This window comes from Dryas octopetala, chromosome 3, assembly GCF_963921425.1.
Source record: "Dryas octopetala chromosome 3, drDryOcto1.1, whole genome shotgun sequence".
In the NCBI taxonomy this organism is placed as follows: Eukaryota; Viridiplantae; Streptophyta; class Magnoliopsida; order Rosales; family Rosaceae; genus Dryas; species Dryas octopetala.
The window spans coordinates 22,359,067-22,386,885 of record NC_141368.1 but is presented as its reverse complement, the minus strand read 5'-3'; the positions used below and the strand labels follow the sequence as shown (position 1 = coordinate 22,386,885).

At 37.0% G+C, this 27,819-nt stretch overlaps 1 protein-coding gene and 1 long non-coding RNA gene across 3 annotated transcripts; one reads left to right on the top strand and one right to left on the bottom strand.

Moving 5' to 3' along the window:
* Positions 1 to 1,367: 1,367 nt before the first annotated feature.
* LOC147291815 (uncharacterized) lies at positions 1,368 to 4,681 on the bottom strand. The gene is made up of 3 exons (XR_015121318.1): positions 4,287 to 4,681; positions 3,422 to 3,478; positions 1,368 to 2,237 (listed from the first exon to the last, which is right to left on the bottom strand). It is a non-coding gene; the product is annotated as an uncharacterized LOC147291815 (long non-coding RNA).
* A 12,403-nt stretch (positions 4,682 to 17,084) lies between these two features.
* Positions 17,085 to 22,974, top strand: LOC147291814 (nudix hydrolase 16, mitochondrial-like). Of its 2 annotated transcripts, none has more exons than XM_086237910.1 (4): positions 17,085 to 17,510; positions 18,755 to 18,869; positions 21,332 to 21,415; positions 22,431 to 22,974. In XM_086237910.1, the coding sequence occupies exons 1-4, from the start codon at positions 17,440 to 17,442 to the stop codon at positions 22,707 to 22,709; spliced, it is 549 nt and encodes a 182-aa protein (XP_086094036.1). In that variant the 5' UTR covers positions 17,085 to 17,439; the 3' UTR covers positions 22,710 to 22,974. The 2 variants fall into 2 exon arrangements, with proteins under 2 accessions (XP_086094036.1, XP_086094035.1); XM_086237909.1 differs by lacking the exon at positions 17,085 to 17,510 and adding an exon at positions 17,779 to 18,292.
* The last annotated feature ends 4,845 nt before the right edge of the window (positions 22,975 to 27,819 follow it).

The window sequence follows — 27,819 nt, the reverse complement described above, 5'->3', positions numbered from 1 at the left end:
TTTTTAATTCCCATTTTGAGACGCCAAATTAGAATTCACATATGCAAATAAAACCCACCTCTCACAAATTCTAACAGAGACCCCTGTTCCCAGATCATGAAATAATCAAAGAAACGTTAAATTCATCCTTGAAATTCATTAAACCACTAATCACCCAAGTCATACAACACAAGCAACAATGAGTCAATGACCCACAACAACAACAAAAAAAACAATAAAAACCTTATTAATCCACCTACATAATTAAGAACAACAAATTTATCAAAATCCAATGAAAGCTTAGCTCCGACATACCCATCATGATTATCAATCCAATTAGCAGTTGGCCGGCTTCGTCAGGGTCATTTCGTACAACGTTGGCACTTGGCCGGCTTCGTCAGGGTCTTCTACTTACCATAACGGCGTTTCCACTTGATATGTTCCTTGCAGCGAGGGCAGACGCCAGTGATCTCCGACAACAGCCTGAGCCGGCCTCCGACCTCTGTCTCGTTGTACCCCAAGAAATTTTTTTGTGGACTACGAAAGGAGGATTCATGCGTGGGGAGAGAGTACAGAAAGAGAAGAGGGAAATCGTGAGTTTTGTCTAAATTTTTGGAGTGAGAAGAGAGAAGGTTAAGGTTTTGTCTGAACTCTTGGGAAATTGATCTTGAATTTTGTTTGAATTTGGGGCTATCTGAAATTTTGGCGTGAGGTCTAGAGCGAAATGTATTCCCGCTTAACCAAAATATATTTTAGGGCTTTCCAATTTTTTCTAAGTATCAGAGCACTGTTAGTCTAATATTTTTATTTATTTGCTTACTAACTTATAACAACATGGTAACATGTTGTTATAGGTAAACCCATTGACAACGTGCACATCTCGTTGTTGATTCAACTTATGTCAATGGGCAAAGAGTGCACGTTGTCAATCACTTGTAAATGACCAATTCGACAACGTGTTTTAAAAGCACGTTGTTGAATATTACATTTCACAAAGTGTTTTCACTGCACGTTGTTAATCTCGTGTTGTTAAAAATGTTTTTTCTTGTAGTGTAACCCCCGGCTAAGGTGAATTAGGTCACATCCTCTTTCATGTTATCAACTATCCCACTCAAGATGATAGCTAACTACCTAAGATTAATGTCATAGCAAACCCTAGGTGTATAAAGTTCTAAGGATGAAAAATCCAGGCAATTAAAACAATCCAACAAAGGTGCTTTTAAATTACCACACTCTTATGCAACATGCTTTAGAAACTAAAGTTCATCATCTCCAATTTCTACATGACAACATTTCTTATATGCACAAGTGATGAGTTCATACATACAAGTCATGATAATTAAACTAGCATAAGAGCATATATATCCAAATAGACATTATTTCACAAATCACAAAGTCATTACATAGTTGGGTTATGGGTAAATCTCTAACCCCAAATCAAGAAATTACTCACTAGTCATTAAAGTTATAAACAACATCACAAATTAAAAAATAAATGAAAACAAAAGGGAAAATAGAAAACTCTAGATGTTGAAGCCAAGCTCGCAAGGGATGTCACTCCTCCAAGGATGTCCAAAATAGCTTCATGTGTAACGACCCGACCCAAATTTCACTGTAAGTTTAAATTTTTATTTAACTTTAGTTTTAAGAGGGTTTCAAGGAAGTTCAGTTTTTGCGACCTTGAAAATTTTTTTGGGAGTTTTTGAGAGTTTATTCGACGTTTTCATTGAAATTGATTTAACGTTATTTAAAAGTTTAATTGGATTTAAAATATTTCATTTTAAAATTTGTAAGTCCCTGTATTTTTCTAAGTTTTATTTCGAAAAGTATTTTAAAGATTTGGAGAATTTATTGTGATTCTTTTGGGAATTTATTGAGAAATAAAATGTTTTGGATTTATGACAGGACCGCCCCCGGATTCCACCCTGAAACCCGGAGGGGTCCTGTGGGATCCAAAATCAAGGAAAATCCTACCGAAAATTCGACAGAACCTCCCCTGAAAATGGACTAACCCAAAAATTTCAAAACCTGTTAAAACACTTCTAAGATATCAACCACCTCTACCACAACCAAAAATAAAATCTCAGGCCCACAACAAGTAATACAACTCTAATCAGAGCACATCTAATCGACAATACAATCATATCTCATTTTAATAATTTCAAGGGAAGACATTGATCCTATTATACCAATAAGTTGGAGATGTGAAACTCGAATGCCTCGACGTGGTACGGCCCGACCTCGATGATCACTACAACCTGGGGGGACGTCAAAAACAAAATGTGAGAAAACTCTCAGTGAGTGAACAAAATAAAGAAACAAAACATTAAGTGATTCATCATTTCAAATTCCTTTAAAATCAAATCTTCACTAAAACCTCACGTCACTCTTTGAAATCCCCCAGTTTTAAAACAATTTCACAAGTCTATTTCAAAATCTCCTTGTAAACCACGATCATGCTTAGAGTATGAGAAAAACATATGAACATGAAACTATTTCAAATCCTCAGAATGCCCAATGCATAAGAAAACTCATAGAATAATAAAATCTAAAGTTGAAAATCAATCTTTGGAAATAACAAGTTCTCAAACTGAAATCGATACTGTCAATTTATAAATAAATAAATAATTTAAGCTAAAAACTTTCTTCTCAAACCACTCTCAATATACTGAAAACCAATAAAACTGCTCAACTGAAACCGTCTTACTTAAAACCTTTGCAGCCATAAACTTATCACTTAAAACTTAAAATACTTAACAAACTGAAAACACACCCCAATCAGTTACCCATAGAATCTGTCATACACGCGCAGAGCCAATAATCTGTCATACGCATGCAGAGCTATAAATTCTGTCTTACGTGCACGCAGAGCCACCCCCAAAGGGTCAAGCATCACGACACACGGTCCAAAGCCTATGTGTGTGCCGCAATGGGTCCCAAAGACCTATCTAATCTGATAACCTGGAAGGGTACTGAAAAGGTGGTTTGAAAACCAACAACAACTTGACAACAACATAGCTTTTACTTAGAATGCCAACTTCCCCAACCTTTTTCGAAACTTTTCAAAATAAAATAATGAATCGATATAAATCTCAATTCCATCTTTCTCACAATAGGTTCAAAATAAAATGAGTTATAAACATAATAAAAAGAGTGGTAATAAATATTAAAAACCCCTCGCTCAAATTCAAGAAAAATTAACATATAAAAATTTATGCTAAAACGATCACTTGTGTATGATTTTAAAAGCCAAACGCTTCAAATCAAATCCCCAATTAAAATCCACATCATAGAATAATTAAAATGATACGATTTTCATAACTCATTAAGAATTAAACCAACTCAAAGATTCTTATTTCTCAAACACTAACTCAAAAACAAGTATAAATTAAATTATAAACTTTCATAAACATTTCCAAAATTTAAAAGTTAGTCCACTCACACTGAGAATCCTAACTTCGATCCTCCTCCGGGTTGTCTCGAGCCACGATCGTCTCGCCTATAGAATAAAATGATAAAACCATAGATTAGTCTTGGTTCTACGACATTTAAAGGGTGTGTGTGTGTGTGTGTGGAGCCTAACGTCCCGCCCAACTCTTGGTCAATAAAAAGGTTAGAAACTCATTCTCTTTAAACCCATAATACCATACTTATGTCCTTCTCTTAACGTTAATTACACAAAGTGATCCAACCATAAATCCAAAATTAATTATGTATAGCCAAACCCCAAAACCACAATTATTCTAGAGCTTGTTCGGTCTCGGAAGGGTACCCAAACACCGTGCAATACCTCCACCCTATATAAACCGACAACTAACTACAATTAGACGCTTAAACGGTGATAAAAACTAGAATTGGTAACTGAATGGTTGTATTCGCAACTGTCACTATCCAACTTGGCAGCTCCAAAGGCAATATTCACCAAAACTGAGAATTTTCTTAAAACTTCTTATTAGGGTCGGCACGTAGAAGTTTCTATAAGTGAAAATTGTCCATAATAACCCCCAAAACACCACCAAATCCAGAAATTTCCATCAAACCCGAAATGGGTTCCAAACCCATGAACCCAACTCCCCCAAGAACTCGAAAATCCTCCAAATTACTTTTAAATTTCCGATTCTAACATCAATTAACCTTTCTAAGAGGTGGAAAAATATCTAAAACACAACAAAATCAATCCACAAACTCTACATTCAAAGGGAACCCGCAATGGCTATAAAATCCAAAATTTTAATTTCCTAAATACTCAAAATTAACCACAAAAGTATAGGAAAAAATAAAGCCCAAGATGGGGGAGAGAAACCCACATAAAATCGAGGTGATTGACGTTGAAAAAGTGGCTGAAATCCGGCGAATAGAGGGGCAGCGGGCTGGTGTTTTTCCGACGTGTTTCCCTGTGCCTGGATGATGGCTGGCAAGGAAGGAGGCTGGGCTGGACCGGCGCCGGGGTGGGTCGTCGAGAAAGTAGCCGAATGTGGGCTGGGTGGCTGGGTTGGCGTGCGCAGGGGTTGGGTGGCTGGTTTGGTCGAGCGCGCAGGGGCTGGCTGGAGGAAGAACTGGCAAGCTGACCGGCGTCGGGGAGACACGCCGGTGATCAGGGTCGACGAGTGGTGGTCGACGACGAGGTGGTGGCGGCTGTGGGAGCTGGTGTGCAGGGGTGGTCGCGGGGAGAGAAGGCAGAGGAGAGAGTGCGGGTGAGAGAACAAATAAAGGGAGGGAGGGAGAGAGAGAGAGAGAGAGAGAGAGAGAGAGAGAGAGAGAGAGAGAGAGAGAGAGAGAGAGAGAGAGAGAATGTTGTAGAAAATTCTAGAGAGAGAGAGAAAATTCCCTTTAAAAATCTGATTTTCTATTTTTAAAACCAAATCGTCAATTTTACGAAATTGCCCCTCGCTTCAAACACCCATATCTCTTAAACCGTAACTCGGATCGACGCGTGCTACGTGTCTATGAAATCGTGGGCTCGAAACCTATCCAATGGACCCAAAGTCAAAATCAAAAGCCCATTTATTTTAAAAGTCAACTTTGGGTCAAGAGCAAATTAAAACAAAAATAAATAAATAAAATTTAAATCAAAACCCCTTTCTTTTTTTTCTTTTTCCAAATAAATCTCAAAATCTTTAAAATACAATTCGACATCCTTTAAAAGAAATCTCTTAAAAACATAATTAAATAAAAATTTAAATTTCTAGTGAAAATTTGGGTCGGGTCGTTACAATTTATTTTAAATTTTCATTTTAAATTAGACGTGACCCCAAATTTGACTTTTAAAATTAGTGGGCTTTCGTCTTTGACATTGGGCACGTTGGATAGGTCTCGGGTCCACGAGTTCGTAGACACGAAGCATACGTAAACCGGAGTTACAGTTTAAAAGTTACAAACGACCAAAGTAGAGGGCATTTTAGACTTTTTTATTTTAAGGACTTTTAAAATTTTAAAAAACTCAAAAATCAGAATTTTTTTTTCTCCCTGTTTCTAGAATTTTCTATAACCTTCTCTCTCCTCCCTCATTTATTTTTTTCCCGCACCCTCACTCACTCTCTTTCTCTCTCTTTCCCCGGGGAGCTCACTCTCTCCCCTCTCTTCTCTCTCCGGCACGGCCAGCTCCGGCCAACTTCTCGGCGACCAGAGGCCGGCGGCAAGTCCCTCTCGTCGTCGCCGACACCCCCTTCCAGACTCCCTACTTCTCTCTCTCCTCTGTTCTCTCTTTCTCCCTCGCGCCCTTGCAAACACACATGGCCCAGCCACCACAACCACCATCGCCGACCACCTCCCGTTGTTCTCGATCCACCGGTGCGATCTCCCGGCGCCGGCCACCTCCTCCCTGACTTCCTCCTGCTGGCCCAGCTTCCCCTGCTAAGAAAACAACTCAAAAAAAAAAAAAAAAACCCAGCTGCCGCCCCTTCCCTCTGCACACAGCCCAACCTGAAAAATCCTCCCAAGTCCGGCCACCGACCCACTCCACAGATGCCGGCCATCTTCCTCAGCTGCTCCTTCAGTCAACCAATATCCCTACACGCGCGAAAACAGCCCAAGAAACCCCAGACCCGCCGGCCTTGTCCTCCAATTTTCGGCCAGTTTTTCACTACAAATTCTTCAGCGTTTTAGTGGGTTTTTCCCCTTGAGGTGGAAGTCTTCTGGATTTGACGAAACCTCAATTTGGATTGTATTCAGATACTTTTCTGTATCGAATCGACTCACAGACGAGTCCTGGTCGAGGTATAGCGCACATAATGTTTAATTGGATATGTTTGATGGATTAAATGTTTGGGTGTAGTTGGATTTTGAGCCGGGAAGGAATTAGAAGAGATTTGGGTAATTAGACTTTAAGAAAAGTAATAAATCATCTTTGAAAAATAGAAGGGTTGAGCGGAACATTTAGGCTTCACACGTACACTTTAATCATCGTTGAGCCGAGCCTAATTTCATATTTCATTTCTTTAACTGTAGGCAACAACCCTGAAATCCGAGACGACGCAGCGGAGGATTGAAGCTAGAGTTTTCCAATTTGTGAGTGGACCTTTGTTTCTCTAGATGATTTATAAAATTCATGCTTTATATTGGTTATTTGAGTTTGATTGAGAAATAATAAGTGTGCGTGAACTTTTACTTTTCAAAAGAATTTGTTGGGTTTATGCTTATTGAATTTACATTGAGTTATGCATTACGCTCATGGATTTAAAGTTTCCTTGGAAGTACAACAATATTTACTCTCGGTAGTGGAAACAAATTTATGTTTTGGTTGGAATTCCATTGGTTTTGTTCGAGAATTTATTTATGGTTAATTGTTTGAGAAACATCTATTAAATGAATTTCTTCCTTTTATTTTGAGTTAATGATTTGGGATTTCAACTCATGGTTGCATGCATGATTTTTATGTGAAGGTTTCATGAGAGGTTTTGAAAAGAGTTAAATATTAATCTCTTGGGGATTTAAAATGAGTTACACCATATTTACTTATCTTAAGGATTTCTTTACAAGAAAAGAGAGGATAATTTATGAGCATGATTTAAGCAAAGACGTATCTTTATGAGCTTGGTTTTGTTAAGGAAGGTTTTGGAAAGGAAAATGAAAGGTTTTGATATTAGATTTCATATATGATTTTGTTATGGAAAAAGGTTTTAAACCACATTGTCAGTACCCTCCTCTTTATTAGACTGGCTCTGCACTTGCCTCAAGATTTCTCGGTAGTGTATGATAGTGGTCTCAGACCGGCTCTGCACTCGCCTAGAGTTTACTCGGCAGTGTATGACAGTGGTCTCAGTTATTCCCTTTGCTTGCACGTATCACAGTTATGGGCTCTGCATGTGTATGACATTGCAAAGGCTCTGCACATGTATGACAGTTATCCTGGCTCTGCGAGTACCTTGAGACTCTTGGGCTCGTATGACAGTTTCCCCTCTCTCCTTGGGTATCTGATTTGGTGTGAGTAGTTATTACTAAGTTTTTATGGATTTACTTCAAATTTTACTAAATTTTTGTATAATTGTGATTTATTTAAATTTCATGACATGTTGAGCATACTCGATTTGATTTATATTAATTATTTACTTATTGATATTACATCCATTTGTTTTCAAAGGTTTTGCGAAATGATTTTAAAACTGGGGGAGTTCAAAGAGTGACGTGAGGTCTTAGAGGAGATTTGATTTTAAAGGAATTTGAAAGGATGAATAACTTAAATGCTTTGTTTCTATATTTTGCCCACTCACTGAGAGTTTTCTCACATTTTGTTTTTTGACGTTCCCCCTAAGTAGTAGCGATCACCGAGGTTGGACCGTACCACGTTAAGGCATTCGAGTTTCTCATCTCCAGCTTATAGGTATATTAGGATCAAGGTTTCCCTTGAAATTATTAAAGTGAGATATGATTGTATAGTTTATTAGATATGCTTTGATTAGATTTGTATTACTTGTTGTAGGCCTGAGACCTTATTTTTGGTTATGGTAAAGGTGGTTGATGTTTTAGAAGTGCTTTTACAAGTTTTGAAATTTTTGGGATAGTCCATTTTCAGGGGAGGTTCTGCCGAATTTTCGGTAGGATTTTCCTTGATTTTGGATCCCACAGGACCTCTTCGGGTTTTAGGGTGGAATCCGGGGGCGATTCTGTCATCTTGTCCCAAGTGCCTCCAAGCTCCTCTTGCAAGAATGGTGGTGAATAAGGTGGATGAGTGTTGTGATGGTGTTTGGCTTTTTGGAGAGGAATAGTTGATGGAGGGAAGATAGAGAAAAGAAATAATAGAGAAAGATGAGAAAAGGCTATGGTTTTGAAAGATGGAATATGAGATGTGTGTTTTTGAGATGAGATGATGGAATGGATGATGGTTTGAGTGAAATTAGAGAGGATGGAGAGAGAAGCTCAAAAATTTTGAGGAGTGAATTATGGTTTTGGTGAGTTGTTATGTCTAGAATAATCCTTGTGGTAGAAGTCTTTGATGTTTGGGGCATTGATTTTATGGGACATTTTTCTAATTCCTTTGACAATTTGTACATACTTGTGGGTGTGGATTATGTGTCCAAATAGGTAGAGGCAATTGGTATGTAAAACCAATGATCATAGGGTAGTGATTCGCTTCTTGAATGAGAACATTTTTACTCGATTTGTTTCCCAAACACTATGGTATGCGGATATTGTAAATTTCCTTGTCACTAATGAGATGCCTTTTCAGTGGACCAAGCAAGATAGATCTAAGTTTCTAGCTAGGGTTAAGCATTATTTTTGGGATGATCCTTAATTGTATAAATATTTTCCCGATCAAATCATTAAGAGATGTGTCCCGAATAGTGAGCAATCCAATATCATTTCCTTTTGTCACGATCATGCTTGTGGAGGTCATTTTAGTGCTAAGAAAACCGCCGCTAAGATCCTTCAAAGTGGTTTCTATTGGCCTTTCATTTTTCTTGATGCCCATACTTGTGAGAGATGCCAAAAGTTAGGGAGTCTCACTAGGAGAAATATGATGCCTTTAAACCCAATCCTTGTGGTAGAAATCTTTGATATTTGGGGCATTGATTTTATGAGATATTTTCCTAATTCCTTTGACAATTTGTACATACTTGTGGGTGTGGATTATGTGTCCAAATGGGTAGAGGCAATTGCATGTAAAACCAATGATCATAGGGTAGTGATTCGCTTCTTGAAGGAGAACATTTTCACTCGATTTGGGACCCCACGTTCTATATATCATTAGTGATGGAGGGAAACACTTTTGTAATAAGCCATTTGAACACTTGATGAATAATTATGGCGTCACACATCGAGTTGCCACTCCTTATCATCCCCAAACAAGTGGTCAAGTTGAGATTTCTAATAAAGAGATTAAGCATATCTTAGAGAAAACAATCAACCCGTTCCGAAAAGATTGGTCTTTGCGACTCATTGATGCGTTATGAGCTTACCAAACTACTTTTAAAACTCCAATTGGAATGTCTTCTTATCGCTTACTTTTTGAGAAAGCGTGTCATCTACCTATTGAATTGAAATATAGAGCGTTTTGGGTCATAAAACAATTTAATTTTGCTTTAGACAAAGTAGAGACCTATAGGAAGCTCCAGTTAAATGGGCTTAAGAATTAAGGAAAGATGCTTACGATTCTGCTAAAACCTACAAGGACCGTATGAAGGTGTTCTACAATAAACACATTTTCAGGATAACTTTTTCACCTAATTAAAAAGTCTTTTTGTATAATTCTCGTTTGTATTTGTTCCCTGGAAAATTGAAGTCTCGTTGGACTAGTCATTTCCTTGTTCACACTGTTTATCCTCATGGGGCGGTTAAAATTGAAAATCATAAAAATGGTGATGTGTTTAAAGTCAATGGTCAAAGATTGAAAACATTTCTTGAGTTCCAAAATTATGAGGTTGAGAAGGTCTTAGTTTGTGATCCGGTTTATCCTGATTGATATTTGCAGTCACACTTTCTATGGGGGCTGCCAAGACATACATTAGCATTCATAAATACTGAATTAAGAATATTTTCACTAATGTGGTTTAAGTGTTTGGACTTCTTAATTAGAGATTAAGGGATACAGCTCTTACTTTATTCTTGGGTTCAATTCCCTAAATGGTATGCATACAAGTGTGATCTAGAGTTGGTTATGAAAATTAAGAATATGCTAGAGGGGAAGTACATGGTTTTTCTTTACTTCAATAAAAGAACATTTCACTATCTAGATCTTACTTTTTAGTAAGATATGAAGGATAAAGGTAATTAAATTTGTATGCCAAGACATACATTAGCATTCATAAATACTGAATTAAGAATATTTTCACTAATGTGGTTTAAGTGTTTGGACTTCTTAATTAGAGATTAAGGGATACAGCTCTTACTTTATTCTTGGGTTCAATTCCCTAAATGGTATGCATACAAGTGTGATCTAGAGTTGGTTATGAAAATTAAGAATATGCTAGAGGGGAAGTACATGGTTTTTCTTTACTTCAATGAAAGAACATTTCACTATCTAGATCTTACTTTTTAGTAAGATATGAAGGATAAAGGTAATTAAATTTACAAATTAGGGGATAAGTCCACTATTTATAAACTTTACAAGTTTGCAATGTCATAAAGAAAAAGGTACGCTTTGCATTGTTATTTAAATAAACATGCATTTGCATTTCATGAAATTAATCATGATTGGATATTACAAGTATAGTTGTATGATTATTTTGTCATGTCCTACCCGAGAAAAAATTTGGTTATTTATGAAAATATAAATGCAACTTATGTTTGTGTAATCGTGGTTTTGATCTTTGAAATTGAATATGCTTATATTTCTAAGTAAGATTGATTTGGTTTCCCTTTTTAAAGTTTTAAATAGGCTGCCAATTATTTGTTAGATCACTTGATTGTACCATTTCGGTAAAGGCTTAAGTCAATGTTATACCCTACTTGTTAATGAATTGTTTGTATTGAAATGATTGAGTTTTGTTAGGCTAGTTGAGTGTGTGATCAGCTGTTTTGGTGATGCTCACCCTTACACAGTTTGTTAAGTTGCAAAAAACCTTTAGGACAAAAGAATGGTCAGCTTCATAAACATTTCAGATAGTGAAGGATGAAAATTTGGAAGTAGAGAGAATTCACCAAGGAATAGCTTACCAACACCACCCACATCTGAATACTCAAGTGATGAAGAAGATGATCCAATTATGGACGTGTTTGTTACTATCCCTTTACTATTTATCTTTTTATATTTAGTTGGGAAATGTGTGCAATTAATTATTTAAAGATTAGAATGGCTCAATTACTTACCTATTATTTGATGTTTCGAAATGTTGTTATGTTTACACCAAAATTTAGATTTAAAATAAAGTTTTCACTTCCAAATAGATTTCAATTTCTTATTTGATGTTTTGCTCAATGATTTTCAAATAAAGGGTTTATCTTTATACTTGGAAATCGATTTATCTTATAAAGTGAATAACCAAAAGCTCACTATTTTACAAAGTTTCCCTTTCGGTTATACTCTGATTATTTGTTATGAAAATGAAAAAAATTCCCCACTATTTGGAGTTGGTTTGTTTTTTTATTTAAAGCCTTACATTGATCTTCGATCTTAGCATATTCTTACTTAGGGTTTAGTGAGAGTATATCTGATAGGACCGACCCCGGATCTTCATCCTTGAACCCGAAGTGATCCTATGGGATTCAAAGCCAAGAGAGATCCTACTGAAATTTCGATAGAACCTCCCCTGAAATTGGACTAACCCATACTTGAAGAACATGTAGAAAAACACTTCTAATATTCAACAACCATCTCTACTGCAACCAACAGAGAGTCTCAGACTCATCAAATAAATATTCCAGTTAGAGAGTTCAAATGCGGTTATCAGAGCCAATATTTCAACAAATTTTTACATTAAAGCTAAATGAATGACTAAAAGGACATGAAGCCTATAATGTCTGAGGAATGAAAGTGGAAAATTATGTCTAGATGTGTACGGCTCGACCTCCACCACTGCTATTACTTGGGGGGAAAATTTGAAACATGATATAAAGAAAACATAAGATAAACTCAGTAAGTGGACGAGTTATAAAAACGAGCACAAAAATTATTTATCTTTTCATAAGTCTTAAAATAATTAATCTCTAAGACTTCACATCGCTTTTTGAAATCCCCCAGTTTTAAAACACTTTTGAAATTCTTTCTAAGGACGACATAAAATCCTTTAAAAGTAAGAAATAATAATAAGATTAAAATGAACTTGCTCATTTAAACCTCCAAAAATTTAAGTATCATAAAACAACATGTTATGAGACTTAAAGTAATATAGTTATTATTTAAAACTTATGTTGTGATCAAACTTAAAAATAAATAAATAAATAAGAAATTTTCACCATAATTGTACCCGGGAACCTGTGATAGGACCGCTCCCGGATTCCACCCTGAAAACCCGGAGAGGTCCTGCGGGAATCCAAATTCAAGGAAAATCCTACCGAAAATTCGGCAGAACCTCCCCTGAAAATGGACTAACCCAAAAATTTTATACCTGTTAAAAAGCACTTCTATACAGCAACCACCTCTACCACAACCAAAATAGGGTCTCAGACCCAACAATTTCAAAGAAAAACCATCTAAGAATTTTAAGTGTGATCATCAGAGCCACTATCCTAATATAAGAAACTTTTACAATAATATTAACTGGCGTCTACAGAGTCCGACTTGAGAGATAGATGTAATTGCCTCGACGTGTTTGGCTCGACCTCCACCAAAGCTATTACCTGGGGGGACAATTTAAAACAAAACAAGAAAACGGTGAGATAGGCTCAGTGAGTGGACAGTTAAATGGAAATGAAAATCAAAGATTTAATATCTTTTCAGAAAACCCTTTTTACACACGTTTAAACTTTAAAACCTTACGATGTCTTTTGAAATCCCCCAGTTTTAAAAACCATTTCCCAGTAAAATAATAAAATTTGAAGCTGAAACTTTCTTCTCAATATATTGAAAATCAAACATTACCCGCTGAAACTTTCTTCTCAATATATTAAAAACCATTACCCAACAATAAAACTTTCTTCTCAAACATTCTCAATATATTGAAAATCAATAAAACTGTTCAACTGAAACCGTCTTACTTAAAAACCTTTTGTTGCCATAAACTCATCACTTAAAATACTTAACAGTTAAAAACACACACCAGTCAGATACCCATAGAATCTGTCATACATGCGCAGAGCCGAGGATCTGTCATACGCATGCAGAGCCATAAATAATCTGTCATACATGCGCAGAGCCGAGAATCTGTCATACGCATGCAGAGCCATAAATAATCTGTCATACATGCGCAGAGCCGAGAATCTGTCATACGCATGCAGAGCCATAAATAATCTGTCATACATGCGCAGAGCCGAGAATCTGTCATACGCATGCAGAGCCACAAATTCTGTCTTACGTGCGCAGAGCCGAGAGTCTGTCGTACGCACGCAGAGCCGGATATTCTGTCGTACGTGCACGCAGAGCGGCCCCCAAAGGGCGAAGCATCCCGACACACGGCCCAAAGCCTATATGTGCATCGTGATGGGTCCCAAAGACCTTTTAAATCTGAAACCTGGAGGGTACTGTAAAGGTGGTTTGAAAACCATTTTTTTTTTCTCAATGCCACGCAAAATAATTTCTTAAAAATGAAAAGTCCCAATGAGATTCTCACACCTTTTACTATCAACTCAAGGCTTTCTCAAAACTTTGAAATCAATTTCCTTTCAATAAATTATTGTATAAATCACTTTTGAAATCGTACATCTCTATCGACTCTTAAAACCACATTTATTCGTCAATCTCGTATGAAAAATCATTTAATAAAACTTAAAGTAAGAACATTAGTCAAACTAACGGAAATGTAAACTTTGGAAATCATAATCACTTATAACAAATTCAACCCCAAAATATTTTACTCAATCCATACTCAAATAAAACTCGGGATAAGCAAATAAATTCAACCATAAAATAAACAAAATGTTTTTAAAACAAAAGTCCACTCACAGTGAGAAAATCTAACTTCAATCCTCCGCCAGATCGTCACGAACCCCGGTCGTCTCGCCTAAAAACTCAAAGGTTGAGGTGAAAATCCGACTAAAAATGGAGGGGAAGGCCGGCGGGTCTGTGTGGCTTTTCCGAGCAAAACCAGCGTGCAGGGGGGCTGGCTGGCTGGAGGAAGAGTTGGCGAGCTGGCTGGCGTCTGGAAGGCACGCCGCTGATCTCAGGTGGCTGGAAATGGCTGGGCAAAGAGAGGGGCGGCGGCTGGGGATTTTCTGGCTTGTTCCCTGCGCGAGTGAGAGTTGGCTGCTGAAGGGAATGGCGAGGAGTGGTGGTCGGCGCCTGGGAGGCGCTCGCCGGGGCAGAGGCTGGTAGGGGTGGCCGGCGATGGTGAATGGTGGTGGCTGGTTGGTGCGCGCAGGGGAAGGGTGCGGGGAAGAGAAAACACCCCCAGTGAGAGAGAGAGTGCGGGGGTGATAAATAGAAAGGGAGAGAAGGTTCTAGAGAGAGAGAGAAAGTTCAAAAAAAATCAGATTTTTAAACCCAATTTGTCATTTTACGAAATTGCCCCTCGCTTCAAACGCCCATATCTTCCAATCTGTAACTCGAATCGAAGCGTGCTACGTGTCTATGAACTCGGGGGATCGAAACCTATCTAACGGACCCAAGGTCAAAGTCGAAAACCCATTTATTTTAAAAGTCAACTTTTGGTCAAGCTTAAATTAAAACAAAAATAAATATTTAAATCAAAACCCTTTTTATTTTCCAAATAAATCTCATAATCTTTAAAATGAAATTCCACACCTTAAAAAATATCTCTTAAAAACATAGTTAAATAAAAATTTAAATTTATAGTAAAAATTTGGGTCGGGTTGTTACAACCTGGCCATACACCTATACAAGCAAGGCGGGAATATTGGCCATACACTTGTACAGGCAGGACAATATCTTGGTCCTACGTGCATGCAGAGCGGCCCCCAAAGGACGAGACATCCCAACACACGGCCCAAAGCCTATGTGTGTGTCGTGATGAATCCCAAAGACCTACATGAAACTCATCTTGAAGCTAGGTGTACTTATATGGCATTTTAAAACCATTCATAATATCTCAAAATCACGCAAATAAATTATTAGGCTGAAAATAAATCCTTAAATTTCTCACACATTTCACAATCCACTCAAGTTTAAGCAAGTCCTTGAAATCGATAAATTTGCCATGAAATTTTGTATAAAACCATGATTGCACAGTTTATCTCTCACAACTAGTAAAATCAAATTAAAAGTATCAATTCTCAAATAACAATCTTTTTATAAATTAAACTTAAAGTGAAATTCTTCATTGAAAAGCAAAGAAATCCTTTGACAAGAATTTAAGATAAAAACAATGATAAGACCAAGAAAATGTATACTTTGAAAATCATAAATCATACGTAAACGGGTCAATTCCCATGATTTCTTTCAACTCGATCCATACTTATATAAATCAAAAGAGAATTAATTTATAAGATATGCAAAATATTTCAAAAGTAAGAGTCCACTCACTAATTGAGAAATCTAGCTTCGATCCTCCGCCAGATCGCCACGAGCCACGGTTGTCTCGCTTATAAAAGAAAAACAATACATACAATTAGTCCCGACTTAAGGGCATCAAAGTGTGTGTGTGTGTGTGGTGAATCTATTGTCCCACCCATCAATCGTTCCACACAATGAGTAAACATTTAAACAAACTAGCTCTATACACACTTCCTCCCTCACTCTAAAGATTCCTCGGCTCTTTCCAACCTCACCCACGCCTCCAAAAACATAAATCCTAAACTCAAGGAAACTCGCGTAAGACTTACTCGATCAAAAAATTCGTCCTAAGGGTAATATCGATGTCCACAAGGTCTCAAGTAATCCCCCAAGCAACTTCGGCTTCTCCAATCCCATTCAACATAGCCAACACACAACAATTTACTCAAAAGTTGTCCAAAAAAAAAATCCTTAGATCACGGAATGATAGTGGGGGTTTCGAAATCGCAGTGGGTGCCGCCCATAGTGACTGTTCCAAGACCAATTTTCTAGCCAAAAATATAAATTCCCCAAAACTACATAAATTTTCAATTCTAAACAACAATTGGGGTTCGTAGGGATGAATTTGTCCCAAAATAACTACAATAAACGCCCATAATTCGAAAACCCAAGAAATTCCCAAAATGACCCTAAACCCCTCAAATCCAAACTTCATCAAACACACCAAATCAGCCAAATAATCATAAGGAACTGAAGGCCCACTGAGAAGGGAAGAAAACCCATCTAATTTTCAAAGTGAATGGTGTCGGTTTTGGTCAGAATCCGGCGAGACAGAGGGAAAGCTTCTGGCATCGTTATTGTGCACGCAAGGGTTGAGCAGCTAGAGGACGTCGATTGGTGGACCGGCGAGAGGGGTCGTGAGGTGGTTGACTTCGTCGGTGGTGACCGACGGCATGAGCTGTGGTGATGGCTATGTATGTAGGGGCGGGTTGTGGGGGAAAAGAGAGAACAGAGAAAGAGAGTGCATGGAGAGAAAGAGAGAATTTAAGAGAGAGAGTAAGAGTTGGGGTTTGAAATTACTCAAATACCCTTTCTAGAAATATCTCCACACTTCCTACCATAAATTTCCAATTAAAACCTCGTTTTCACCTACGCGTTTGGATACTCGAGTTCTAATTAGTCGTCTCAAACTTAAAGGCTACAATTTAAATTTTAAAACGTCCTTCTAAACACTAAAATTTCCTTCCAAAATTTAAATAAAGTCTGACCAATAAAATTTAATTTAAAAATTTAAAATTGATACTAAAATTAACTTGAAGTTGGGTTGTTACAATATAAGGTTAAAGACCGATATGGCGTTACCACATGCCCAAAGTACTAGACCTATTTTGGGGTGCGACACATGGCTTTAACCACCAATACGCTGACCTCTTCAATCCAACTTCCAAACAACCCCATCTCTATTTATAAAGGTCCAAAGTCCAAACGAACGTGAAAGGTGAAGGTCCATGCAACATCCGGTGGTTCAAAAGGCACTGAATCCCAACCCCGTTTCGTACAAAAGTAGGGCCCGCATTTGACCTATCACCCACGTGATTTTGACCACCCTTACCGTCGATCCGTTCTATGCGCTTTAATTAATTCTTTTAACTTTCTCTCTCTATAATTTTTTTGTTTTTTGGTTTTCTCTCTCTCTCTCTCTCTCTCTCAACGGAACCCAACAACGCCTATTTTCCCTCTCTTTCCCTCTACGAAACCCTAAAAATCGAAGCAAATCCACAGACATTGGATGATTCGAGAGAGCGTCGATCGCTGCCGTCGAAGCCCAGCGATGTAGTGGTGGGCGAGTTATCCGGTGCGGGCATGAGCATTGTGAGAAATCGTGCGAAAACAAAGCGATCAATGGCCGGTGGGAAGAAGAAAAGCAATTCTTGAAGATTATTAAAGAGAAAAACAGTGTTTTGTTGATTGGGCTTAATATGTGTGATATAGTGGCCCGTACGGGTCGGCATCAGCAACGCTACGAGGCCGGTTGTCGCCTTGTTGCCGGGTATGTACATTTCTTGAATCTATGATATGTTTGATTTGATTGATGTTGATGGTGTTTGTTTATGTGGTATTGTGGTGGCGAAGGTGGACCAATGTGTCTCTAAATTTGGAGGATTTTGCTTGTGATATGTTTTTTTTTCTAGGCTTTTGTTTTTGTTTTTGTATAATGCATTTTGGCTGGTTGATGGCTACCATTTGGATTTTTAAGTAGTGGGTGTGTGTTATATATATGTTTATTATATGGGTTAGGTGGGGAATGTGGGTTTTATTAGGACCAACAATGACCCTTATATTGACTTATCTGGGTTTCATATATGATTTTTTGATGAGAAATGCTGGTTGGATCACATATGAAAGGGATGTATACGGTGTGGTTACGTTTTATTCCATTGTGAAAGCTTTTTAACCTTTATTAAATATTAACTGTCACTATTTTTAGGTTAGGGGGACTAGGATTTTGGGAAAATGGTGATGCAATGAAAAAGATTATTTTACTGATTGTGATTTGGGGAAAATTTTGATTGAGGCAATCGTTGTAAACAGAGGCCCTACTTTTGAAGTATAAAAGTGGCCTTAGGTGAAGACATGCTTCAGTAGGATAAGAAAGGAGTTAGGTTAAACAAAATTTAAACCAATGGCCTTTGAATAACCTTATGTTTCATGGCTTGGGAGAGATGTTTAGTGGATTTTGGATTGAGAAAATGAAAAAATGTATATGCTCCGCCGGGGAGTGTGGCCCTCTATATTATGCTGTATTTGGGGAAAAGCTACTGTGCCATGGTGGTGAGTGGGTTTCCGCTTACTGGTAGATGGTTGGATATATTTTATAATTATTTTATGTTTGCCGTAAAACCAACTTGGCTAGTTGTTCACACAATTCTTGCTTGGGTCTTTTTTTATGAAATTCCTTTTCCCGTACATCAATGTCAGAAGAAGCTAGTAGAGTGAAGTATTGAAATGTTTATGTCCACCATACATATAGAGGGTGAGCTTGGTGGTATGATGATATAATAAATTGTTTGTCATTGCTGAGAGATGCAATACATACATACACATAAGATTCTCTTATGCTACTTAAGATTTATCTTACACTGTCTTGTCTGATTGAGAAATTAAACTTCAACAAAGCTTGTCGGTAACTGATCTTAAATTTGTTTTGAGATTACTCGCAGTTACATTTAATTTACATGAAATATTATAATTATCTCTGATATGAAGATGCTTACTCTGATGACCTTTTGACAGGTGTATTCCATTTAGGTACAGAAAGTCCGATGAGAGCGGTGAAGCCAATTCTGAGAAGATTGTTGAGGTGCTTATGATTAACTCAACTAGTGGACCAGGCCTTTTGTTTCCAAAGGTATTTCTTTTTCTGTTGGAGTTTCAAAATGTTAAAATTTGTGAGATCTTTCTTTGCGAAATTTATAATTTATTTTTATGGCTACCTTTTTTATATTTATATTTTATTTTTCTGCTGTTGCCTTGTTAGCAGATCAACAGTGAAATAAGTTTTAAGTGGTAAAATATTAACGTTTCGAAGTGATTTAGGCTCGAGAGTTAATGATTATGGTGAGTAATTTAGGCTTGATATCAACTTGGAGGTTGATAGGAATGCTTTCTTGGCTAACACTTAGGTTATAAGAGTTAAAAATGGTTGCTTCCCATGTAATTGCCTCTATCAAGTTTTAAGCACCAATAAAATGACCATGGGGTTTGAAAACCTGGAGGCATAAAGTGTGACAGCTCAGATTTAGATTTGACTAAATGTGAGGATGTGAACACTGACTTCTCTTGAAGGAATTGATTAAGTTGTATTCAGATTCAGAATCTAGATACTTGGTTATTGCAGAGCATAACTAATTGAAACTCCGATGATGAAAATACATACTATCATTTGTACAGACTAGTACTTTACATCAAAAGACTGGTTTTGATATTTTTTACTCCAAAACATTATTAGTTATCAACCAGAGAGCGTGAGTCTTCAAAAGATACAATATTAACCTAGAACTATAAGTCTTAGGATGATAACCAAGCCTTCCTCCTCTTCCTCCTCTATCACAGCCAAAATGTCAAAAACAAGCCAACTTCTATTGTGAGCTAATCTGAAATGGAAAGGACAATAAAAGGGTGAGCAACCACAGCTCAGTAAGCAACTACTTACAGCCATATGTGAGGACAATATACAATGGAGGTGAATAAATCAAGGGAGTATAAAGAAGTGGAAATCAAACTAGTAATATGCGAACCAAATTGAAATAGCATATACACAAATCAGAAAGCTAAAATCGAAGAACAAATATACCATCCTTATTCCTCATTAGAATCCCAGTGAGGCCTCATTCCCATGGTGGTTGCATGGGCATTATTACTAGCTGGCCAGAGTTCTTGAATCCTCCACTTATGAAGGCACAAATATAATAATTCAGATGGTCTGAATCAACCACAAAGTTTAGATGCTATTCCAATATTCAATTCTGAGTTCAAATGCAAACTGAGTAAAGGGAAAGATGTCTAAATCGGTAATCAATGAGACAAAATAACAGTACAAAGCAATTACAATACAATTAGCTCTTTTTCCAATTCTGTAGAGTTCACTAAAATAGGGTCAAAGGATTCTGAACATGAACAAGGTCTCAACAATGATTGTGATAATTCAAAGAATCTAGTTTATCACACTGATTTCAGAATATCAAAGTATTCAAAGGTCTAGAATGACAAATAGAAGACAAATCAAACAACCATAAAGAGAAACTTACCTGATTCACTAATCTCTAATTAAAATTCCACAACCAGACATTAGTTTTCCAAAGGACGCAGAAGAACTACTTAGCTTCTCTTTTTCCTTAACTACCAGTTTTAGCTTGGTTTTCATCTAAGTTTTGACTAGTAGAACCTCTTGCTTGCTTCTAAGTTCTGACTGGTGAATAAAGTGACAATCAACCTCAATATGCTTGATATGCTCATGGAAAACAGGATTGCTAGCAATAAAGATAGCAGATTGAATGTTAACAATGCATCTGCATTGGAGTAGGTATGGAAACACCAAGATCTTGAAGTAGATAATGAACCCATAACAATTCAGATGCAGTGTGTGCCATAGCTTCATACTCAGCCTCGGCACTAGAATGGGCGACCACATGCTGTTTTTTACTTCACCAAGTAACAAGATTTCCCCCAACAAATGTACAATAACCTGAGGTAGACTGTCTATTGGAACTGCCAGCCCAATCAGCATCAATAAAGCCATTTTCTCTACTAATACTTAGCAATAGTATTGATTGGGAAACTGGAATATATGGGCATTGGAAAGTTGTATTTTGGGAGGCAGTTGGAAGTTTGGAGCAATGTCAGGAATGTGATGAATATCTCTTAACATTTGTAGAAAAAAAAAGGTTTTGTGTTTACATTAGGAATGTTGGAGATATACTAATAATAATTGCAGGAGTTTAAATGATGTATTGTAGAAATAAGATAGGCGAATTGATGTCTCCAGTATTAACCATAAGTCCTTTAACTCAGGATTTTTGAAGTGGTAGGAGTGATTGTGACATTCTTGAGATCAATAAGATTTATCTTGAATTTTGTGTTAAATAAAACTGTCAATATATTTTTTGGAATCTGGGAGATATATATGTTTTACTGCTAATGTTCCCACCAGTTTATATATGTTTTCCACATGAAGTGCAAGATTAGCTGCTTCATGATCACTTTGCATTCTTAATTGGTGTGATTTATAACAACTACTTAGTGCTTTTTTCATTTAGGAACTTATAATAAGCTTCTCTTTTTATTTATGAATATGTTGTTATCCGCTTGCAGGGAGGCTGGGAGAATGATGAAACTGTTCAAGAGGCTGCAGTAAGGGAAGCTATTGAAGAAGCTGGAGTTCGAGGAGAGCTAATGGTGAAATACATCTTTATAACTTTTCTTCGTCTAATCTCTTATCCGTTGGGTCTTTTCAATATTATGGTGAACTCTCATATTTTTGAATAATACCATGATCCTTTGGAGGCTTGAATTAGTTTGATTTTCTTTTTTAAAATTTGGGGGAGGGGGGATTCGAACTTGGGCCATTTATGTGTTTCAATTCGGATGATTTCTTTTGTTTAACGTGGAATGCTTTCCGGGATTAGTGCAATGTTTTGTTAGATGCAAGATGATGCATATATTTATATAAATGCTGCAGTACTACTAATGAGTTTCACCTTATAGCTTATGCTGCACTGCCCAACATTAAAATTACAGGTGTTGTGGCAGAAAAGCTTTGTAACTTCTACCGTGGCTGAATTTTCCATGTAATAATTCTCATTGAGTTTCACTTTAAAGCTTATGCTACACTACTATGGATTGATCAAGTACTGGAATTTTAATACTGGCCAAAAAAAAAGTACTAGAATTTTAATGATCTTAGTTCTTAGAGGAAGAGTTACCTGTCACACAAGAATTCTGCAGTGTATCTGATGTTTTCATTTGATCCCTTTCACTTCATTTAGTTTTGGACATGCTATTATTTTAAGGGATATTATTTGCCTTAATGCAAGAATGTGTTTGTGTGTAGTGTGCACTAGGTGAGCTCAGTAGTTATGACTTATGAGGCAACCATAACTATGCTGAGCTGGCCCCCCAAGGGGCGTGGTATTCCAAAGTAGTTATTTCTTCATTCAATCATGTTGGTTTGTAAGTTTCAGGTGCTCATATCCAATTTATTTATTATGTTTTGGCTGCAAGGAGGAAGGATAAATTCTGTATGTCTGTGGCATATGTTTTTAACAGTTTTGAGCCTTCTTGCCTGCTGCCTGCTTCCTAGAAAAACTGCTGCTTAGATCACCGGGCCTCTATGAATTTGGTTTATTTGTTGTTTGTTTCTTCTCATTAGATGGACCAAGGCAAAGCCACTATTAATCCATTTGAATTTCAGGATTTCCTGGGGTATTATCATTTTAAGAGTAAAACACACCAGGATGATGCGTTTAGCCCGGAAGGTGTGTGTAGAGCTGCTATGTTTGCTTTGTTCGTCAAGGAGGAGCTTGAGTCATGGCCAGAACAGAGCACCCGAAACAGAACTTGGTTGACTGTACAAGAGGCTATTGGTAGTTGCAGGCATGCATGGATGAGGGATGCCCTGCTGGATGGCTTCTCAAAGTGGCATGCAGAAAAGATGTTAGGTACAGGGGAGGATGTAACATTGACATGCTAGAATTGGGTGTGCTGAAAAAAGGCCTTCTTAGGCGCATGCTCAAAAAATTCACATTTTCTGGGACATTTTTTCTGTTTTTCAGTTGGTCATCAAGTAACAACAATTTTAGCGACATGACTGTTAAAAATTGCGGTCACTGTCATTTAAGTTTCTTTTTATTTCCAGTTGACCTCTGACATTTTAATTCAGATGGTCATGTTTGAGCTTCCCTGCTAGAGATGTTCACCTATGTATAACATTTGCATATTGAAACATTTACTTATCATATACTCCAAATGGTACATTATTTTGAAGTTGGAAACAAATTACCGAAGCTCATTCTCAATGAAATGATCTTACTATTCATTTTCATCAAATTTCATAGGGTTTGGTTATAAGGTAACTGAATAAAACCTAAAAAATTCGGTTGGAGGTTGCCGAACACTATTCAATTATATAACTACATCCTACCGAACACTATTCAATTATATAACTACATCCTACCGAACACTATTCAATTAACATAAATCCAGCTACTCTATCTGGGACATTTTCCAAATGAATTGTTTGGCGTGTAGTCACCGAATTAGTTTCCACCATTTGGTTGATATCCATTGAAAATGGTTATCATATTCAGTGCTAGTCCATGGAACGAAACCTGACCCAGAATTTCTCCAACACATTATATGTGCGAAAATTTGCAAGAAAATGGAAAATATTTGCTCACATACCTCATTTGGAAGTTCACAAGGAACGATTTCACCCTTCATTCGCCTAAAAAACATTGTTTGAATGACATGGGGTCCAAAAATTTTTAGGGTTTGAAGTTGGGTTTAGGGTGAAGTTGAAAGTGAGTTTGAGTGTGAGTGAGTAAAGTTGATGAAGGGTTGGGGTCATTGGGTATAGAGAGTAAATTGAAATTTTTTATTTTAAATGTAATTCGTCCTTAATGGTCATTTAATAATCAGATATAATGATCAATTCATGGTAAAAAATATGATGGGTAAGAAAAGAAGATAAGGGTACGAATAAAATTTCCCTTCATTAAATAGTTAAAACATTCTAGCCAATCAAAAGGATCCTCTATTCAATCTAGAGATCATTTCGATTGTTAGCTGCAAGGTTTGGTCTACAATTCGCTCTTGATTTGGGATTTGGGGACGTTATTTTGGAGATGGATGCGAAAGATGTAATAGCATCTTGTTTGTACTTAACTAGATACTTGTGGAAATGTTGACTTTCATTTGGTTGAGAATGTGCAATCATTTTTAAAAAGATTTCAATGTCATTGTTGACGTTAGAATAGTAATGGAAAATTCTATTCATACCCAACAATCTTCTCATTTTACCCAACTATTACCTTTTTGAAATTTTTATTTTCTCATTTGACCCAACTCAAATTACTATAATACCTTTATTAATAATACCTAACCCACTCTTTTGTACTTTCTTTCTTTACCCAACTGATTCACATACCCAATCTCATCCCATTCCATTCACCATCGCACGAGCCCTTCTCATCGAAATAGAAAGGGACGCACGACAAGCTCTCGCTGAACCACCTGCCGCCACGAAGACGACCCATGTTAGGTATATTTTCTACGTTTTTTCTGTCCTCTTGGTCGATTTCATGTTAGTGTATGAATCCTAAGCGAATAATTTCAAATTTAGTACTTTGTTTAGACTTGGCCTACCAAATACAATGAGAGTATTCGGTACCCAGCCACCGAATAAGTTTGACTTGTTCGGAACTCACCCACCAAATGACTAAAAAAAAATGTTAGGCTGCCAAATGTTATACGGTTGAGGGGGGGGGGGTTTCCAAATATGTGCCAGTTTTTCGGCAGGGGGGTTCTAAAGAGTTGTGATATATTCGGTGGCTCCCTGCCGAATAAGTTTAGATGTTTCAGTGACTTCTTACCGAATTTTTCTGTATTGTTCATATTGTCAATTATTTGAATAAGTTTGGTAATTTGGTATGCAGGATACATTGACTTTCCACCGTCGCCATGGATGATGACTAGCTAGGTTTTGTGGAGACCTTGATGTACACTTGGATGACTTGATGACTAGCTAGGTTTTGTGGAGACCATGATGTATTTTTGATGACTTATTTGAATCTATGGATTACTTATTTGGTTTTGTGGATCACTTGGACTCATGTGATAATTTTAGGTATTTATGCACTTTTGAGTCATGTAATCTTGTTGTACATGATCTTCTATGTAATTGTCTTTAAATTTGCCCACAATTGTTTTTGAATTTATGCACTTGGATTATGCCCCGATTCTGCTCACAAATCATTTGGTGGGCAGCTACCAAATATCCTAACCATATTTGGTGGGCACTTGCTGAATATCCTAACCATATTTGGTGGGCACCTGTCGAAATATCCTATTACTATTTGGTTGTCGCCCACTGAATAATGTCATCGTGTTTAGTGGCCGACGACCAAAAACTGCGCGAACCCAAATTCATTCATAGCGTTCAGAAACACGAAAAAATTTTCACATAACTCTCATTTGAAGGCTTTGAAATAACGATTTGACTCTTCATTTTTCAAAACAACCTTAATTGAATGATATGGGAACAAAAATTAGTTTAAGGTTTGGAGTTTAGTTATGAGAGTGATGTTGAAGGTAAGTTTGGGAGGGAGGGAGGGAGGTTGATGAAATGAGATGTTGGGTATGAGAAAAAATTGAGTTTTTTTTTTTTTAAATATAATTTGTCCTTAATAGTAATTTCATGGTGAGACATAATGGTCTATTCATGTACAAAATTTATGTTGGGCAAGAAAACAAGATTGTTGGGTATAAATAGAATTTCCCAATAGTAATTTGGTAGCGCAAAGTATAGCAAAATATGCTATTGGTATATCTGACTTTTATGTCTAGGTTTTTTTTTTTTCTTTTTTTGAATGACTTTATGTCTTAGGTTGGCCAACGACTCTACTTCTCCAAATGTAACACTTTAGTTTAGTTAATGAATGAATCCATTTGTTTTTTCTTTTTTTGAAAAAACACCATCCCATCTATTTACCATTACATCATGTTGGAAGAACCCCACATATTATGGAATTTAAAAGGAGTGTTGCTATTTGCACACCTTTCTCCCTCATTTATTAAATTACAATTCTAACCCATAATCCAAATGATCATAATACCCTCATTACACACCTCAAACCAGCCATCATCACCTCCAAGTGTACACCTACCCCGACCCCACCATCGCTAGCGCCTCCCATTCTCTCTCCTTCCTCTCTCTCCTCTCTTTCTTTCTCCCTTTGGTCTCTCTCCTCTCTCCCTTTTTCTCTCTTCTATCCCTCTCTGTCCTCACCCCGACGCCACCCTTAGCCACCTCCGTTGTCGGCAAGGTCACTGGCGGTTCAACCCTTCCAGTTCTCTTCTCTCTCCTCTTTTTTTTCTCTCTCTCTCTCTCTCTCTCCTCTCTCCATTTCTCTCTTTCTTCTCTGTTCCAAATCAAATCGGTGACGCCCCTCCCCTCCGCACCCAGCCTCACCTCGCCCCTCTGCACCCAGCCTTGCCCTGCCTCGCTTGATGCCAATATCGAAGGAGAAGAAGAAGGAGAAAGAGAGAGAGAGAGAGAGAGAGAGAGAGAGAGAGAGAGAGAGAGAGGAGGCACTCCGGCGACGGCCTGAGTTGGCTATGGGGTGCAAGGGGTGGGTTGGCTATGGGTGTGCAGGGGTAGAGTCGAGCTGGGTTGCTTGTGGGTGAGTGTGTGTGTGTGTGTTATTTTTTTGTGAGTGGGTAATTTGGAATTTTAGGGGTGTTTTTTTTTTTTTTTTTTTGAGAAATTGTAAAATTTTAAAAATGAGGTGTGTAAGAATAACGGGTGTGCAAAAAGAAAAAAAATAATGTGCAAATAGCAGCACTCTTTAAAAGCCTTCTTATTTTTAAACTAAAACTAAGGTTAAATACATTTTTGGTCCACGAACTTTGGGCGGTTTCTCAATTTGGTCCACCAATTATAAAACGTAACAAAAATGACCCCGAATTATCTAATTTGTGTCAATCCAGGATCTTCCGTCCAAATATCCAACAGAGGCTGACGTGGCCGTTAAACGATAACGTGGCGCGCTAGATGTGCGTCACGTGTCACCTCTTTTATTTTATTTTCGCATTTTTTCTATTTTTCTATTTTTATAAACTTTAAAAATTAATTAAAAATAGCTCCGGACTCATAAAAATACACGAAAAATTCCTACGAACTCATCTTGACTAGTACTAATTTAATATTGGGTCAAACTACCAATTTTCCCTCTAAGTGTTTCCAGAAAATTTGGGAAGTCCAAATTTATTTCTAGAAAATTAAAATACTCTAGACTCTTTGGAAATTCATAGAATAATCTGTTGAGCTCCAAAAAATACGAGGTTTGCACCGTTGGTCTTCTAAAAACTAACACTACCTTTCTCGTGAACACTTGCTACCCAAATGACCTCTCAGTCTTAGAGGAAAATAAATTTTCCTCTATAAAATAAATTTTTTATTTTAACTTTTTTAGAAATAAATTTGGATTTCCCAAATTTTCTAGAAACTTTCAGAGGGCAAATTAGTAATTTGGCCCCATAATAAATTAGTACTAGTCAAGACGAAGTCGTAGGAATTTTCCGTGTATTTTTATGAGTCTGAAGCTATTTTTAATTAATTTTTAAAGTTTATAAAAATAAGAAAATAGAAAAAATCCGAAAATAAAATAAAAGAGGTGACACATGGCGCACATTCAGCGCGCCACGTCAGTGTTTAACGGCCACGTTAGCCTCCATTAGATATTTGGACAAAAGATCTTGTATTGACACAAATTGGATAATTCAGAGTTATTTTTGTCACGTTTTAAAATTGGTGGGCCAAATTGAGAAACCGTCCAAATTTTGTGAACCAAAAATGTATTTAACCCCTAAAACTATTAACACAGAGTTCTTATGAAACATAAATCCACTTGATTCAAATGGCACTAAAACCAAGAAATATAATACGATAATTCTGGAAATACTCATACAAAATCATTTAAAGAATTGAAAAAAAAAAAAAATCAATTTTTTTCACACAATGTTTGAAAAGTCTGTTGTGCTAAAATTTGAAAATTTGTTCTTATACTAACCCGACATATTCA